At 37.5% G+C, this 19,499-nt stretch overlaps 2 protein-coding genes across 2 annotated transcripts in view; both read left to right on the top strand.

The window, feature by feature from the left end:
- The window catches only part of LOC111903920 (probable disease resistance protein At4g27220), a 52,851-nt gene extending 51,980 nt beyond the window's left edge, over positions 1–871 (top strand). Inside the window, exons 6-7 of the mRNA XM_042899661.1 lie at positions 285–803; positions 863–871. Coding sequence (XP_042755595.1) covers positions 285–803; positions 863–871 — 528 coding nt within the window. The remainder of the gene's footprint in view (positions 1–284; positions 804–862) is intronic.
- Positions 872–6,910: 6,039 nt separating this feature from the next.
- On the top strand, positions 6,911–18,883 carry LOC111903915 (uncharacterized). The gene is made up of 4 exons (XM_023899684.3): positions 6,911–7,510; positions 16,631–17,323; positions 17,646–18,440; positions 18,563–18,883. The coding sequence occupies exons 1-4, from the start codon at positions 6,911–6,913 to the stop codon at positions 18,593–18,595; spliced, it is 2,121 nt and encodes a 706-aa protein (XP_023755452.2). The 3' UTR covers positions 18,596–18,883.
- Positions 18,884–19,499: the final 616 nt, after the last annotated feature.

Below are 19,499 nucleotides of genomic sequence, written 5' to 3'. Positions count from 1 at the left end.
GATTGTTTGATTAGTGAGAATGTGTGATAATGACAATAGTTATGTAAGATTAAATGTATTCATATTATCAAACAACTTATTTTATTTATCATTCTCACATAATAGCACTGTCCACACTTCCGCACAATAAATTTCAATTCACATTTGAATCTAGCTCTCTCTCTCTCTCTCTGTGTATATATATATATATATATATATATATATATATATATATATATATATATATATATAATTTAAGTACATGATTGCTTGAATGGGGATATTAATGAATGATTATTTTGCAGGTGGTGATTCCTATATTGGAAAAGCTGGATATTCAATTTATGGTTGATTTGAAGGAGATATGGCCATGTGAATTTAGTACAAGAGAGGAAGTTAAGTTAAGAGAGATTAATGTGAGATATTGTAAAAATCTGGTGAATCTATTTCCATGCAATCCTCTTCCATTGTTACACCATCTTGAAGAGCTTGTTGTCGATAACTGTAGTTCCATTGAAGTGTTATTTAACATCGACTTGGATTGTGTTAGTGAAATTTATAGCAACTTGAAAAACATTAAAGCAAATGAATTAGGGAAGCTAAGAGAGGTGTGGAGGATAAATGGTGCAAATAACTCCCATCTTCTTATTCGTGGGTTTCAAGCTGTTGAAAGCATAAATATTAGAGAATGTAAGATGTTTAGAAATGTATTCACACCTATCACTACCAATTTTGATCTGGGGGCACTTATGGAGATTTCGATAACTAGAGAAGATTGGAGAAACAATTACGAATTGGAAGAAACTAGCCAAGAGCAAGTGCAGGTATGACTTTCAATTACACTTTCTACTTGATTAAGTTTCTACTTTTGAATAAACAATAGGATGAATGATAGCTAACTATAAAAGTAACATTAGCAATTATTAAGCTCCAAACAAGGTTGTCAAGATCAAGATCTTAGGTATGATCGTTTTTTAGTTTTCAAGATCGGGACCTCAAGATGCTATAAAATAAAATATAATTTTAACTAATTATTTTAAAACATGAAAAATATCTAAAACATTCAGTTTTCCATTCAAAAGTATAAAAACTTCAAAATTTTAGTCACATCATAACACAAAATGATAAACGGTAAAATGGTAAAGGGTAACACCCAGTTCCCGAGTGTTCAACTTAATGAGAGAAAAGAAAGAAAGTGGGTGGAAGTGAGAAGAAATTAAAAAAATTTGGTGTTCCTGAGTTTCATTAAATGAAGGAGGTGAAAGGAAATGGAAGGATCGCTTTCCCTCCTAACTTTCCTTCCGATTTGGAAGGATTTGGAGAGAAAGAACAAAATGTTTAATATTGCTTCTACTTCTCTCCAACTCAGGAATACAAAAGAGAAATTTATATTCCTTTCCTTCCTCTTCTTTTCTCTCCTTACTTTCTTTTCTATTCTTTTCTTTTCTCTGTTTCAACTCGGGAACTAGGCGTAAAAGACATAAAGTGGTAAATTCATTTTTTTTTCATTTTCAAAAAAAATTAATAATAAATAAATAAATAAGCTAAAGGGAAGGTACGATCAGATCCCAATCCTATGATCTTACCTGCGATCCTACCCCAAATACAATCTGAATCGTTTTTCATGCATACGATCGTAGGATCATACAATCCTACGTTCAAGATCGTGATTTTGACAACTTTAGCTCCAAGTACAAACCATATCTTTAATTGATGTTCCAATATATGCGTAAGGATAAAAGGAGTGAGGGTCGCTACCAGGCTTGCTAACCTCGCTAGCAATATTGAAACACCGTCCCTAACAACTCACCATAGGACTTGTCAATTTCAATTCGTTAACCCCTTGACGAGTAGAGAGAGAAAGAAAAGTCTACATCCCATGCTAAATCGAGAAAATTCCCAAACCTAATGATTCTCTCGGTTAGGGGGAATGGATTAGAAGAAAATCATACAAGTTCTTAAACATCCCATGCCAAAGAAAATAAGATCCAGTTAGTTGAAAGAATGAAATAGGCTTAGAGGAATATGGAAGGATAATGGAGATGTGGTCGGAGAGAAGAATCGATGAAGTAAAAGGGGATAAGAGAAAATAATTGTTTAAGACGATAAGGTATGGATGCATTAGTGAACACCACCCCAAGACCTAGTGGTTGTCTTGTGGAGTGGTAACTACTACGGATGTTCACCAATTCCTTTGTGTCTATTTCTCTCTTTCTTTTCTTTTCTCTCTCTCTCTCTCTCTCTCTCTCTCTCTCTCTCTCTCTTCTTCATTGTTTTTTCACTACTTCTAAACTAGTGAACACCATCCCCAAAGGTATAGTGGGTATGTTGTGAAAGAGCATATGATGATGTGGAATCGCTTTCACCCGTAAATGAATTGTGAACATACCTCATATCCGCACGGAAGAAACTTTTTATGTGGGAAAGATATTAAACGCGTGTCCAGGACAAAAGGAGAAGAAACCATGTTTCCAAGCTTTGGAATATGTCTATGTGGAACAAAGTTGTTATGAAGAAAGGGAAGCGACACCGGTGGTTGAAGCTTATTGTGTCTTCATGAAAAACTTTAGCCTAAATATGTTTTTTTTAATTGTAGCAACAAAAATTAGCACTAAACTAAAAAACTTAAGCAAGGTGTTGCTAAAGTTGGAATACAAAAAATGTTTGATATATATAAGAGATACACCATAAAGACAAATCGATTAAGCTAAACTTGGATCTAGATTTAATCCAATTAAAACTTGAAATGCTAATTTCATCCACAAGAAACAAAATTGGATGCATTTTATTCCTATACACCACTTCATTTCAGGCTTTCCAAATTGTCCAAAAAGTGGAATAAATAAGAGATAATTGAAAAAAAAATTGTCACATGTGTTCACCATCAACAAATCAATTCGAACAACAACAAATGAGGGTTGCCTTTGTGAGATAGATGACCAATCCATTAACCATTTCCATAACCCCAAGATATAACCACATGAAAAAAAGACATGATCAACTTCTTCCATAGTATGATTGCAGAACGGACACAAGCAAGACAAAACAACCACACCCCTATTACTTAAGTTAATGAAAGTGGGAATCTTATCCTTTAATAATCTCTACATAAAACAATTGATTTTAATAGGAATCCACTTGACCCAATTGAAAGAGCAAAATTTGTTATCACCATCGATATCCAGGAGCGATCTCACATGTTTCATAGCAAAACCATCTCTACTATCATCTCTCCACACCCATCTATCCAAGCTACCTGAAAAATGAAAATTAAGAAAGCGATTTATTAAATTAGAAAGTTGATTAGCTTCTCGACCCCTTCTTGGTTGCCTTGGCCAAAACCAATTCCATTGAGCATCCAAACCATAGATAGGGTGATTTTCAACCCGGTTTTGGATGCTCAATGGAACTGGTTTTAGTCAAAAGAATATATATGTAACATCCCAAAAATACGAGCCAAAAATTTCATTTTTTTTAAACATATACTTTGCAAAGCATTAGAATTAAAACATTCATTGATCATATCATTTCATAAAAGATGTTGCATGTTTGGAAATCATTTTATAAATCATAACAATGTCAGAGTAGAATTCCCCAGGAAGATCTCATAATGCGGAATACAAGGCGTGTATGTGATGTGCTACCACGCCAGCTCCTTCCCCTTCGAAGAAGAGGTACCTGAAACCAAAACTGAAAACCATAAGCACGAAGCTTAGTGAGTTCCCCCATAATACCTCATACCATGCAAGCATACAACATACAGCTAGGAGATACGGGCCTTGCCCACACTCATGAAGATACAGGCCTTGCCCACACTCCGCTAGCCAGGAGATACGGGCCTCGCCCACACTCCACTATCTGGGAGGTACGGGCCTCGCCCACACTCCACTCTCTGGGAGGTACGGGCCTCGCCCACACTCCACTCTCAGAGAGGTACGGGCCTTGCCCACACTCAGCCGATAACCCATAATATACTAGTATCACACAGACAACAAGTATAGACATCTCTATCATACTGGCATAAATCATAATCAACTCAACCAAGAGATACGGGCTCGGCCCACACTCTAATACTAACATCTCGTCTATACGGGCTGGCCTTGGTGCCTTAGACCCGTTCCTACTGGAAGGAAACTGACCTCAAAGTAACTGTCGATCTACGTGGGAACTGATTGTCTGCTGCTACTGCCGCTCCGGAGATCCTCCGACTGTAATACCCACAAAACCCTTAGTCAAATACTGCTAACCAACTTCAGGGTAAATTGACCATTTACCCTTACAAGTCGAGAGTCAAGTCACAGTCAACTGTCAGTTGACCAGACTCGCCGAGTTGGCTTGCCAACTCGCCGAGTCCCTTTCCCTTAGTCTGACCATAAATCCGTCTCTACTCGTCGAGGTAGACGTTGACTCGACAAGCTTTCCTTCTATACCCAAGGCCAATAGTCCTTCATCCTACTCTCCGAGTTGTATGAACAACTCGCCGAGTTCATCTTCATCTGATGAACACTTTATGCTGTGACTCGCCGAGTTGCATGAACAACTCGTCAAGTCTGTTCTTGATTTAAGAAGGATGCCTTGAACTCGCCGAGTTCCTTCCCGGATGAGTTCAGCTTCCAACTCACCGAGTCCACCCAGGACTCACTACTCTACTCAGCATAAACGAAAAGGGGGAAAACTCGAGGACTCGCGACCCGACTCGCCTAGTTCGATGAGCAACTCGCCGAGTCTGTCACATGCAAATACTATACACTCGATTTTGTTCAAATCCAGTCCATGCCATTTACATATCTGAGTTCTTAGGGCAGGATTTTCACGTAAAGTTTCCAACTTTACGTGTAGAAATGCATAGAATGGGGATTAAAGGTGAAATAAGGGCTAAAAAGGTAGATTTAGGACATTCAAGCAATTTGCTCCCATAAAGGTTATAGATCTGAGCTTCTGGAGCTCAAAGATGACTAGATCTAGTGGGTAATCAACCTATTATGAATTCTACTTCATGCACAAGCTTGGAAAAGGTTCAAGAAGAGCTCAAAAGGTGCTCTAAAGGGGGTTTAAGCATACAAACATAATGGAGCAGAGATATACCTCAAAGAACTCTGAAATAACACCAAGATATATGGTCTCCTTCTCCTCTTCTTGATCCACTCTCCTTCTTCTCCCAAAAACTTCAAGGAATCACTCTAAACACTTCAATCTCACAAGAAACGAGTTATGGTTTGATGTAGGGCGCTCTGAGGGTGAAAGGGGGCGAGCTTGGGCCGCACAAGCTAGCTTAAATAGGGGGCAAACCCTTGGAATTAGGGTTTCATCAGACAGCGGGGACTCGCCGAATCTGGAATATGGACTCGCTGAGTCGCCAACTTAAACATGCTCCGGGTCCCGTCTCTACTTAGCGAGTCGGACCTACAACTCGCCGAGTCCAAGGCTAAGAATGAAAAACACAAGATAAATTTTACGTACCAGGAACTAGGTGCTACAATATATATATATATATATATATATATATATATATATATATATATATATATATATATATATATATATATATATATATATATATATATATATAACTGAAAAAGCAAAGATAAATGTTAACTTGGAGCTTCCAAATATTCCCAAAAATCAAGCAAAATTAAACAAACATCCATAAAATTCCTCTACAACATATCCATTGAACTTCGTGGTACATACAATAATGGTTAATTTTAATTCATTAGAATAAGTACCGAACGTTTCACCTTATTCAATTCTTCTATTTAATTATACATTTGTTGATCTACATGGAAAAAAAATTGATAATGTGGATGAAATAAAAAAGCCAGTTGTTGTTTAATGACCATAATACTTTAATCAATGTTCTAAATAACGTAAGACGTGACTTGATGGCAACGTCAAGCCTCAAGTTTTTTTGTTGTGGCAAGTCACGGCGTTTGTAAAACGTAACTTAACGCGGCAATTTTGTGTGTGTGTATATATATATATATATATATATATATATATATATATATATATATATATATATATATATATATATATATATATATATATATATATATATATATATATTCTACTGTTATTCGATTTTATATACATACTAAGTGTAAAACCCGTGTATTACACGGGTTGATTAAAAAAAATAAAATATTAAAATGTAAATAATAAATATTTTATAAAATAAAATTTTGAAATAAGGAATGAAATTTTGAAATAAGATACATATTAATTGCCATTTAACATAATAGTTATTACATTTGATAGTTTACATATATACGTATAAGTATTATGTGGGGTTTTTAATTTTAAAAATTAAAAAAAAAACAATAAATTAACATGTGGATATTCTTTATTTAAAAAATATCACAAAATGACAAGTGTCAAAAAATCATTAGAAATTGATATGTAACAAAATTATCTTCATTTATTATAGTAGATGTGACTTAATGCTGCATTTTATCAAAACGTGGCGAGAAGTACAAGCTTTGGAGCTACGACGCCCCATAGCAGTGTCATGACGAGCATTCTAAAACATAACTTTAATTAAATATTATCTTTATTAACTACATCAGTAACTAAAGTTCATGTCTTGTTTCAAAAGATTTTACAAATTAAATAATTTTATATTTTTCAATCTCTAGATTTTGCTTGTTGCATCCATATGTTTAATCATTTATTTGAGAGTGGGGATCCAACTATCTTTAATTTTGATAATTTTCATCATCTCCAAATATTCTTTGATAAATTACCTAAAATAGTTTTTTTTTTTTTTTTTTTCTAAAATACAACATTATAAGATACAATTATGAATATATGTAGAACTGTTATAAAATAACTAACGCATTTCTAAAGTTACTAATTACATTTACTTATGGGATATGTACATGTACAGACTTATATTAAATCCAAGGGAAACACATCGGAAATCTGTTATACTATGTTCCCATCTGGTCTCATACACTCTTTTCATAACCTCCATAAGCTTGAATTGTCAACAAATGAAGAACTGGAGGCGGTTTTTGAGATAGAGAGTACTACGAGTAGAGAATTGATAACAACTCACCATAATCAACATCAACTACTTCCCTGCCTTGAGGATTTGGAAATAAGTTACATGAAGACGATGAATCATGTATGGAAGTGCAACTGGAATAAATTCTTAAATCTTCAAAAACAACAATCAGAATCTGCATTCTTGATGCTCACAACAATACATATTAAAAGTTGCGAAAGCATTAAGTACTTGTTTTCACCTCTTATGGCAAAACTTCTTTCCAACCTAAAGGGAGTCCGGATAGACTATTGTGATGGTATTGAAGAAGTTGTTTCAAACAAAGATGATGAAGATGAAAAAAATATTGCATTCACATCTACATCTACCCACACAAGCATGGCGTTGTTTCCTCGTCTTGATTATCTCTTTCTTATACTCCTTCCAAATCTCAGATGTATTGGTGGTGGTTGGGTCAAAGGTGGGAACAATGAAATATCTTCCAATTATTCCAATACAACTAATGCTTCTATTGATCAATTTCAGGTATGTTTTTTACTTCCATATTCAAATTCTTATTTAATATCATTTTTCATTGCAATATTCTAAAAAATCACAAAATCACATACAAGAGATTTAGACTTTTAGAGCTTGTATTTGACCGATTGGAAACTCAAGAATATATAAGATCTAGGGGCATAAGAAAATGTCATTCATTTGAATAAGAATCACTTTATATTTATTATTAAGAGAATTTAATATATACCTTTGTTAAACATCAAAATATTATATTTATTCAAACAAAAACTAAAATATTATATTTACCATTCTTAAACTTCAAAATATCATACTTATAATTCATAATATGATATTTTGATGTTTAACAAAGATATATATAAATGACAAATATGTTATTTTGAAGTTTATGAATAGTAAATATGATATTTTGATTAATTTTGTTTGAATAAATATAATATTTTGATGTTTAACAAAAAAATATATGAAATTCCATTTATTATTTATCATATCGTCATTAATAATCCTTTTTGGTCTTAAGTTGCAGTACGTGAATTTAAATAAGAAGAGTAGGAATGTCAAAAACCCCACGGGACCCCGATACCGTACGGGACTAACTTTTAGAAAACTTCAGGAGCAGGGGTGAAATTTACCCCTGTTTATTTTCGGGACCGGGATAGGGAGTAAGTATTTACATCCCGTACTCCCGCGGGAGCCTCGTTTATATTTATATAAAATATATATTTATTTAATGTAAAATAGAAATGAGTTATGAGAAACTAATTTTAATATTAATGCTTCACAAATCAACGTTGCCTTAAGCTTTATTCGGTCTTCCGTCTTCCTCTTCCAAAGACCCAAACAGTGAACGACGAATCGAATCAATTGACGATTGTTAGAATTGTCTTTTTGTAATATTGTTGGAATTGTCGTTTTGTAATATTGGATTCGTAATGTTGGATTTTTAATTTTTTTTGCTTCTAAAAGATTAAGTTTTAAGCTTTTAAAGTTATTAAAAACAATATTTTTTTGCCTAAAACAAAGTAGTTTTTTAGCAAAAAAAATCCAATTTTAAGCCTATAAACCGGGGGAACGGAGGCGGGATCGGGGGCGATAGAGGTAGCCGGGGGCGGGACCGGGGCTGTGTAAACGGGGGATCCGGGGCGGGACCGGTGGCGGGGGCGGGAGCAGCAATTTCCTCTCCCGTTTGCCCCCTTGACATCAGAGGAAAAAATTAAGTGCATTAGAAATTAGGAAAAATAGGAAATTGTAGCCTAGTTGACACTACTAGCATGAACTCCCTAGCATGGAAATCGGTTAACCGTTTCATTGTCTGCATGGAATAGCAGCATGCAATTAATCTCTGTAACGGGCTGGAAGCTTGAGTCTTGGGCCATGAGAATGGGTCAACCTCTACTGTTGAATGGTCGGATATACTGTGCCTTGATTGTCCACTGTAACATCACCCTTCTAAATTTCTAATGAGATTAGGTTTGTTATATAGATTACCTTTGACACTTAAATACTTAATAACTAATTTATTTTTGGAGTTCTTTTAAATTGTTATTTTGAGTAAATAAAAAATTATTTTATAAAATAGTTTTTAAATAGCCACTTAGAGTAGTGACATAATAGTGAATGATATACTTGGATTTATCAAAAATTATTTTTTTATCAGCTATTAATTAGTTTCTTAGCTAGCAGCACTCAACTTCTATATAGATCATGTATTGCTTTCCTAACCAATTGTAGTTTTATCTGAGTAGTAAGGTGCTGAGGGAGGCTACAAATGAGGTATAAGTCCTTTAAATATGGTGCAAACCCTTGAAAGTTAGGGTTTCTCCTTACAGCTCCTACTCGACCAGTCTGCCTCCCGACTCGTCGAGTAGGTCCCGATTCTGTGTCCAGACTTTAATGCCACTACTCGACGAGTTGAACTCCAAACTCACTGAGTCTACTCACCGTAATCCAAAATTAAATAAATAAATCCAGTAATACCTGAAATAGGTGTTACAAATATCCCCCACATGAACTAGACTTCGTCCTTGAAGTCTGCTAATTCAAAAAATCCGGGTAGTGATCTCGCATCTCGTCCTTCGGCTCCCAGGTCCACTCGGAGCCCCTACGGTGCTGCCATTGCACTTTCACCAACTTTACTTCCTTGTTCCGAAGAACCTTAGTATTCCTATATAAGATGGCAATCGGCCTCTCGATGTAGTTCATGCTCTCATCGACCTGAATGTCGTCCAGTGAAACGACCGCAACCTCGTCAGTGGCACACTTCTGAAGCCATGACACATGGAAGGTAATGTGAATTTAGCTAAGCTCATCCGAAAGATCCAAGGGATAGGCCACCTTGCGCACCCGGGTCGTAATCCTGAACGGTCCTATATATCGGAGCCCCATCTTGCCTGTCTTTCAAAACCTGATGACCCCCTTCCATGGTGAGACTTTCAGTAACACAGAGTCCCCCACCTGGAACTCAAGATTCGATCGCTGCCGGTGAGCATAACTTTTCTGGCGGCTCTACACAACCCACAACCGGTCGTGCACCTGCTGAATCAACCCAGAAGTCTTGAGCACTACCTCGATGCTCCCCATGACCCGGTGTCCAACCTCACCCCAACAGACAGGGGTCCTGCACCTCCTACCATATAACATCTTGAATGGAGGTCGGTCGATACTGGCATGGTAATTGTTGTTGTATGAAAACTCTAGTGTCTGGATCCTCCTCTCACTCTGGCCATCCATCTAGGGATGATACGCTGCGCTAAAATGCAACTGAGTGCCCAGTTCCTCGTGGAACTTCTTCCAAAACCTGGATGTAAACCGAATATCCCTATCAGAGACCACCGACATTGGCACCCTATACCTAGTCACTACCTCTCGCACATAAATATCTGCCAACTTCTCAACAGATATACTTTCGGAGATCGGGATAAAGTGGCCACTCTTCGTCAATCTATCCACAATCACCCATATGGCATCCACACCCCTTGCCGTCCTCGGTAACTTTGTAATGAAGTCCATAGTGATCTCGTCCCACTTCCACATGGGAATAGGTAGCGGTTGGACCTTACCATGAGGTCGCTGATACTCGGCCTTGACCTTCTTGCAGGTCAAGCACCGCTCTACAAACCATGCAATCTCCCGCTTCATGCAGGACCACCAATAACTCAACCTCAAGTCTCTATACATTTTCGTAGCCCCTTGATGCATAGAGAACTTGGACTTGTGTGCCTCTTCCAATATATTCTGCCTCACTCCTCCAGTCTCCGGTACCCATACCCGGCGACACCGCGTCAGAAGACCTCAGATATCCTTAACAAACAAAGGATAATGTCCCCGAATCCGTTCAATCTTCCAATTTTCTTTCTTCACACCCTCGACCAGTGCCTCTTTGATCATATCCAACAATGGAGAGATCACTGGCATCCTCAAACACACGTTCCCAATTAGGGAAACTATCGCCTTGCAGCTCAAAGCATCAGCCACCACATTGGCCTTTCCCTGGGTGGTATAGGATCTCACAATCATAGTCCTTCAGCACGTCCAACCACCTCCTATGTCGCATGTTGAGGTTCTGCTGATTCATTAAATACTTCAAAATCTTGTGATCAGTATAGATGGTGCACCTCACTCCATACAATTATTGCCTCCAAATCTTGAGGGCAAACACCATTGCTCCCGATTCCAGGTCATGAGTGGGGTAGTTCACCTCATGAGGCTTAAACTGCCTTGAGGAGTAAGCTATCACATTCCCCCTCTGCATCAGTACTGCACCTAACCCTGGAATCGATGCATCACAGTACACCACCAAATCGTCTAACCCCTCAGGTAGTACTAGAATCAGAGTCTTGCACAGTCTCCATCTCAGGGTCTCAAAAGCCAATTGCTGATCCGTGCCCCCACCGAAATGTCACATTCTTCTTGGTCAAGCGAGTCAAAGGCACAACAATATTGGAGAAATCCTGAATAAATCTCCAATAATAGCCCGTTAAACCCAAAAATCTACAGATCTCGGAAGCATTCTTCAGCACTTCCCATCGCATCATTGCCTCAACCTTGGCTGGATCAACTGAAATACCCTCCTGGTTGATGATGTGCCCCAAAAATTGTACTTCTCACAGCCCAAAATCACACGTAGAGAACTTGGCATATAGCCTCTCCATGCTCAGTGTCTCCAACACCTCTCTCAGATGCTTCTAATGCCATGTTGCTCCTTGGTCTTAGAATAGACCAGGATATCATCAATAAAAACAATCACCGACTGATCTAACATCGGTCTACACACCATATTCATGAGATCCATGAATGTTGTTGGGGCATTGGTGAGCCCAAATGGCATCACCACAAACTCATAATGCCCATACTGATTCCTGAAAGCTGTCTTCGGTATATCCTCATCCCGAATTCTCATCTGATGGTATCCCGACCGAAGATCAATCTTGGAAAACCAAGACGTGCCCTGCAACTGATCGAACAAATCATCGATCCTCGGTAACGGATAACGGTTCTTCACCGTTAGTTTTTTTAGCTCCTGATAATCAATGTACATCATGTGCGATCCATCCTTCTTTTTCACGAACAAGATCGGAGCTCCCCACGGGGAACTACTCGGACAGATAAACCCTCGGTCTAGCAGCTCCTAAAGCTAGCCGGTACGGTGCTTTCACTATCAGAGTGGCACTTGGCACCAAGTCATTATGAAACTCCGCTTGCCTCTCCGGAGGCACTCCCGGTAACTCTTTGGGAAAAACATCTCTGAAATCATGTACAACAGGAACACTGCCCACATCTGACGTGGTCTCAATCCTCATATCCAAAATATAAGCCAGGAATCTCGTGCATCCTTGCTCCAGGAATCCCCGAGCCCTCGCAGCTGAACAAAGGGTTGGCCTTTTCGAGGCACTCTCACCATGTATAACCAGTTCTCCCCCACTTAGGGTCCGAACCCTCACCAACTGAGCTTACAATCGATCATGGTACTATTGGCCCCTAACCATTCCATCCCGACAATCACCTTCAGCCCTCGTAACGGTATCGGGACTAGATCAACACGAAACCTCTCTCCAAGTACATTCAGGACATAGTCCCGATACACCCTTGCAGCACTCACAGTGCGGTCGTCCGCAATCTCCACCTCTAGCGGGGAATCCAAAGTTTCCGACGTGTCCTGAAACTTCTTGCTAAGCGCAAGACACACAAACGATCGGGTAGCTCCCGAATCGAAAAAAACATGAGCAGACACACCGTTGACCAAAAAGGTCCCCATACACAAGCATTATACATATATTCATAAGCAATGCAACAAATCTAGAGTAAAGAAGAATAAACACATACCCACTAGAACGTCTGGCGCTTCCTGAGCCTCCTCGGTTGTCAACTGAAATGCATGGCTCTTCACTGCTGGAACCTCCGCCTTAACAGGGCGACCATCAGTACTCCTCATCGAGGCAAGCGCAAGCGCTGTCAGTGCTCCTCCCCCTCCCTACAACTTCGGACAGTTGGCCTTTTTATGGCCCGTCTGGTTGCAGTGGAAACAAATCAAGCCCTTCTTAGGGTGATCATTGCTCACATGGCCCTACTGGCCACACGTGTAACATGTCAGGCTCGACCCCCGGCAGGCTCAACCTTAAAATCTCCCATACTTGGCACACCGGCCACGTCCCTGTTGGCCTTTACTAGATGAATCCGAGATCTTAGGCTTTTTAGCCTGTCCCACTGCTATTTGCGCCTGCTCATGCTTCCACTTAGTGCCGAATTCCAACTCCATCTCCCTCTCATGAGCCTTCTCCACCATCTCATATAGGGTTTTGCACCCTGTGAAACTTACAAATTCTCGAATATCATCCCTCAGCATGGACTGATGCCTCGTCCACTTCATGTCCTCATCGGTAGCATACTATGGAATCAACAAAGCTCGCTCCCAAAACTCAACGGTGATCTCCGCCATAATCTCGGTGGTCTGCTATAGTTCCTGGTACTCCCTCATCATCCTCTGTACCTCAATGGCTGGTGCAAACTCCAATTCAAATCGTCGAACAAACTCGGCCCATGTCATCTCAGCCACACTAGCTGCCCCCACGTGGCTAGTAACCTTGCCCCACCAATCTCGGGCTCTGTGTCTCAGCATACATGAAGCAAAACCTACCTTTGTTGTATCCGAAGAAGAACTCGTGTACTGGGCATTCTCTTTATCCGCCACCCAGCATCGGCTAACGATGGGGTCCTTGACCCCGAAAAACTTCGGCGCCCCACATGCCTTGAACTCCTAGAACGAGAAAGTTCGGGCCCTGCCCTGATCCCCATACTCCATACCGTGTCACCACCATACTACTCTGTGATGCCATAAAACATAACTATCAAGATACCCATAGAGGGAATCTCTCTATACCGGTCCTCCCTATAGCTCCCAAGTTTAATATTGGTTCGGGTACAGGTCCTGTGCTTTCAGTAATAAGGGCCCAATACCACCTTCCACACCTACCTGTACCTTTCCCAACGCTCTACCTGATAACTCTAATTCGTCCCAAAATAATCCATGTCCCACAAGATACCGCATAACTCAAATTCCAAGCTATCCCAAGATTTGCTCTGCCCACATCAATCAGACCAATCATAACAGGTTTCCCCAATGCATGCAAGTTATACACAAAATAGAACCACATAGACTTTCAAATAAGCTTCTACCCTAGATCATAATCCAGACAAGGAACAGTAATAAGGCAAAATTCATCATTCTAGGGCTACATGCAATCCTAAATGTATACAACTTTGAAAGCATACATGTAGCAAGATCCATACGACCATCATAATTCACATATCAGTATAACATGGCTAACATATATTTGGGGAACTACTTACTTGGCTCAGTCGATCACGCACGTTGCACCCATCTCTTTTTTGTTATTTAAGAGTTTAACTTTTACCTTTTCTTTTGAATTTTTTTTACCATTTCCTTAGTTTGAGTCCTGACGCACCCGAGAGTGTGCCCGAATCCCTTAAACCAAGGCTCTGATACCAACTTGTAACAACCCAATTTCTTTTTTTCAAAAGAAAATTTTTATTTTTAAATAGTCAAAACACTGTTGCATAAACCATGAAATCTCAATACAATTGTTTTCAAATTAAAATCCATAATAAAATTATTTCAATCATCAGAGTGTCCTATCGAAATACTGGAGAGAGTGCACGCCATGCCATCAAGCCTTGCCCTTGACCTTGGGCTCAGATGTACCTGAAACAAATCCACAAACTCTAAGCTAATGTTTAGTGAGCCCCCCAGTGCATACCCTCTAGGGTCTTACACCTATTGCCACTGGAACCCCCACGTGGTCTTATCACATGCAATGGGAACCCCCACATGGTCTTCTAGATGATGTCACACTAACATAACACATATAATAAATCAACAATCCCCAAACATCATAAAATGGACCGGCCTTGGTGCCTTAGACCCATTGGTATGGTGAGAAGACTCACCTCTCGAATGCTGAATTGATAAACCCGAATCAAATATATCCCACGAACTGGTCCTCCTCAACTACCTAAAATCCACATGTGATTAACTTTTCACAACCCTATAAATACCCTCAAAGTCAACCTTGGTCAACAGTCCATGTTGACCTCAACTCGTCGATTGCATCCAATGACTCGCCAATTTTCTGTGTATTTCATCCACTCGTCGAGTTACTAGTGTAACTCGCCGAGTCCCTCCGAAAACTTATGAGACCGAAAACTCATGTCAACCGAAAACGCATGAAACCAAAATCTCGTTACAAACGAAAACTCCTGAAGCCGAAAACGAGTAAACCCTACTCGACTCGTCGAGTCGGCTAAAGGACTCGACGAGTTCCTTCGGTCCTTTTTATGCTCAACCCTTTTCAATGGGATCTATGTTCCCAACCAGATCTAGGTTTCCCTAATGCAGTTATCATGTAAAGTTGCAAACTTTATGTGCATGCAAAGTCCTCCAAGGCTATATCCCTAAAACTAGGCTTCTTAAAAAGTTTTTGTGCATGGGAAGTGACTTAAATGCATAAAGGAAGCAACTTTATAACATTGGGAACCTAAGGAGGTCCAGATCTGGAAATATATCCTTATGATAAGTCCAGATCCAAGTTGGCCTCCATTTTGCACCAAGAATGGCTATTTACTTCCAAGAAAAGAGATCTAAGGAACTAGAGATCAAGATCATGACTCTATACCTAAGGATGCTGGCCAATATGATGTAGATGACGGATCTACTACTTTCTTTCCTGCTCCTTCTTCTAACGCCCTTCTCTAACATGCCAAATTTTGTTAATCAAAGCTTTTACTCTCACTCAAGGGGACTCACGACCGAAAATGGTTTTCTCTAAATGTTGAAAGTGAATTGTACAGTTTATATTCACGATATTAATAAAAGTAAGTTGTATTCCATTTCTGAATACTAAAAAATAAATTATAGAGTGTTTAGATTCCCGATATGAATAAATTACTTATCAAATTTATAAAACTAATTTATAAATAATTAAAACATTAAAATAGTATAAAATTACAATTAAATCTACTTCGATTCATATGTAAATGTAAATATTTATTTGAACTTGGATGTCAAAGCAAGTAATTCACTTGTAAACTTCAAGAAATTAATTTATGAAAGATTAAAGTGGTGAAATAGTAAGTCATATTTATATTGTAAATACTAAAGTGTGAATTATATACTCTTCAGATTTATAGTCTCAATCCAACAAGATCATAATGAAAATAACTAAAAAAATGTCTATTTAGAGAGGATAAAACATTTTGATTTAGGGTATATTTAGTTTTTTTTCATTAAAAAATAAACCTAATTATGGAAAGAAGATTTTATGACTTTGGTATATTCATTTTTTTTGATAAAAAAATATATCCTGAAAATAAGAAAAAAATTGTTAGTTTTTTTTTGCTATGATTTGATGCATAAGTGTTCAACCTTTAAATTTACAACATTTTTTTAGCTTTGATCATTTTATATATAACAACCAAAAATGATTCCTTGGTTCTATAATTATTAAAATTGGTTGCTCATTGAACATAATCTCTTTTTCTCTCTCTCTCTCTCTCTCTCTCTATATATATATATATATATATATATATATATCATTATTTTTCCATGTTTTGCAGTTTTCTCAAGTAGGCGGTGTTTCATGGACCTTATGCCAATACTCTAGAGAGATAACTATAGTCTCTTGTAATGCATTGTCAAGTGTGATTCCATGTTACGCGGTAGGACAAATGCAAAAGCTTCAAGTGTTGAATATAATCGATTGCGATGGGATGAAGGAGGTATTTGAAACTCAAGGAATGAACAACAATACTAACAGCAACGGTGGGTATGAAGATGGAAATGATGGTACTCTAGCAATACCAAGAGTTAATAATGTTATTATGCTCCCCAATCTAAAGATATTGGAGATCATGAATTGTAACCTTCTAGAACATATATTCAAATTCTCTACACTTGAAAGCCTAAAGCATCTCGAAGAATTAACGATAAGGTTTTGCTACAAAATGAAAGTGATAGTGCAAGATGACGATGGAGAGAAAACAACATCATCTTTTAAGGTTGTGGTTTTTCCCCATCTAAAGTCAATTACACTTGAAGATCTACCAGAACTCATGGGTTTCTTCTTGGGGATCGATGAGTTCCAGTGGCCTTCATTGGATAAGGTTATGATAAAGTATTGCCCAAAAATGATGGTGTTCGCACCCGGAGGGTCCACAGCTCCCCAACTCAAGTATATACACACACAATTAGGAAAACATAGTCTTGAATGTGGCCTTAACTTTCATGTCAAAACCATCGCCCATCATCAGGTATATAGATGTATTTTTTTTCATCATCTAATTAAGAAATCATGACCATTGATATTAGTTATAGTCTAAGTTATGTTTTTTCTTGATTAATCAAAAAAATTTCCATTTTGAAAGTTAGAAGGCACTCCAAAATAAACAATATATATCTAACTTACTTCATGAATAAAACATAGTAACACATTGGATTTCTTTTAGTTAGAGTTAAGTATCATCGTCATTATAAATATGATCTCTTCAAATTTATTAATGTTATAACAAATGAAATTTCAAATGTTTGTGTTTAACATATATATGCATTAAGTTTTCTTTATTGGACTTGCAGACCCCATTATTCCCAGGTTTAGATAGTATAGGCTCATTCCTTGCTACTTCAGAAGGGATACCTTGGTCTTTTCATAATTTGATCGAAGCATATATGGCATATAACCAAGATGTTGAAAAGATTTTTACCTCCAATGAGTTTCTACAATTGAAAAAGTTAGAAAACATTCATGTAAGCTGGTGTTTTTTGGTAGAGGTATTTGAAGCATTTGAAGCACAAACAAATAGTAGTGGTGTTGATGAATCACAAACTACTATTGTCAAACTTCCAAACCTGATACAAGTGGAGCTGACAGAGCTAACTTACTTGAGGTATATATGGAAGAGTAATCGATGGACAATTTTTGAGTTTCCAAATTTAACAAGAGTCTCAATTGAAGGATGTAATATGTTAGAGCATGTCTTTACTAGTTCCATGGTTAGTAGTCTATTGCAACTCCAAGATCTTTATATAAGTCGGTGCGACTATATAGAGGAGGTAATTGTTAAGGATGAGAATGTTGTAGTGCAAGCACAAGAAGAGGAAGAATCTTATGGAAAAGTGAATGATATTGTGTTACATCATCTAAAGTCTTTAGAACTTGATTCACTTCGAGGTCTTAAGGGTTTTTGGTTAGGGAAGGAGAATTTTTCATTTCCATTATTAGATACTTTGATAATAAAACATTGCCAAGCAATAACAACTTTCACCATGGGAAATTTGGCTACTCCACAACTAAAAGAGATAGAAATAGATTTTGACTCGTATTATGTTGTTGGGGAAGATATCAACTCCATTATAAAAAGTAAACTAGAGGTTGGTAAACCTTTCTAGATTTAATCATTTTTAAAGTACATTTGCAAAGTTGTCACATTTTTTGTTATTGTAAAAAGCCTCAACATTTATCTATATCCTCACCTCTATTTATACATATGCAGGAATTCCAAAGAGATAGATCGTCATGGATGTAAAATATATGTCACAAGGTAAATTCTATTTTGGCACCCTCCTCTTTGTCCATGACATTTGTTTATATACATTAATTTCCTATAATTAATATATTTCAGATTTATTCTTCATAGAATTCTATAATTGCATTACAACTTTAGATACTGTTTGCTTCAACAAGCAACATCAAAAATTAAGTTAAGGAGATCGCTTTGGATTCTTTTTCTTGTTTTTTAATGAAAAATATGTATATGGCACTTGTCCCATGTAAAGACGAAACCTTTCCTTGCCTTATAAGGATACACCCAGTTAAGTCATCACATGAATAAAATGATTGGTCAAGCAATTATAAGGATATACCCAATTAAGTCATCACATGAATAAAATGATTGGTCAAGCTCTTTGCGATTTAGATTATAAAGTTGTGTGTGTGTGTGTATATATATATATATATATATATATATATATATATGGAAACTTATTAGGACCGTGATAATCACACAACTTTATAATCTAAATCGCAAAGAACTTGATAATCACGGCCCTAAAGAATTGATCAGTAAGCTAGTATTAAATAGTTTTGAAGACACGATTGACAGTGAAAAAATAACTTTTTATTGAATTTTTTTGTTATGGCTCCTAAAAGTATAAAGGGCACAAAGACCCTTGGAGTAAAAGTTGTGTTTTGTCATCCATTCTTCAAATTATTCTATAATCTCCTTAAATGGAATAGTTCCATCATGCCAACCTTGTAAACACATGAGTATTTTTGCTAGTTAAAAAAAGGCAAGTAAAGATGTCAAATTGATAACACAATTTACCAAAAATCTTACAATAGTAACAAACTTTAAAATAGAAGGGCATTCACGTACTTTCTACATTTATGTCACCTTATTGGGTAAGATAAAAAAATTACAATTTTTGGGT

This window comes from Lactuca sativa, chromosome 2 (genome assembly GCF_002870075.4).
Source record: "Lactuca sativa cultivar Salinas chromosome 2, Lsat_Salinas_v11, whole genome shotgun sequence".
Lineage (NCBI taxonomy): Eukaryota > Viridiplantae > Streptophyta > Magnoliopsida > Asterales > Asteraceae > Lactuca > Lactuca sativa.
This window is presented reverse-complemented; position numbering and strand designations above follow the sequence as displayed.

What these genes read in the sequence shown, in the direction of transcription:
- LOC111903915 (XM_023899684.3), top strand. Translation starts at nt 6,911, where the DNA reads ATGTTCCCATCTGGTCTCATACACTCTTTTCATAACCTCCATAAGCTT. An exon ending in CTTCTATTGATCAATTTCAG is followed by an intron (nt 7,511 to 16,630) that starts GTATGTTTTTTA and finishes CATGTTTTGCAG; the next exon opens with TTTTCTCAAGTAGGCGGTGT. An exon ending in TTATAAAAAGTAAACTAGAG is followed by an intron (nt 18,441 to 18,562) that starts GTTGGTAAACCT and finishes ATACATATGCAG; the next exon opens with GAATTCCAAAGAGATAGATC.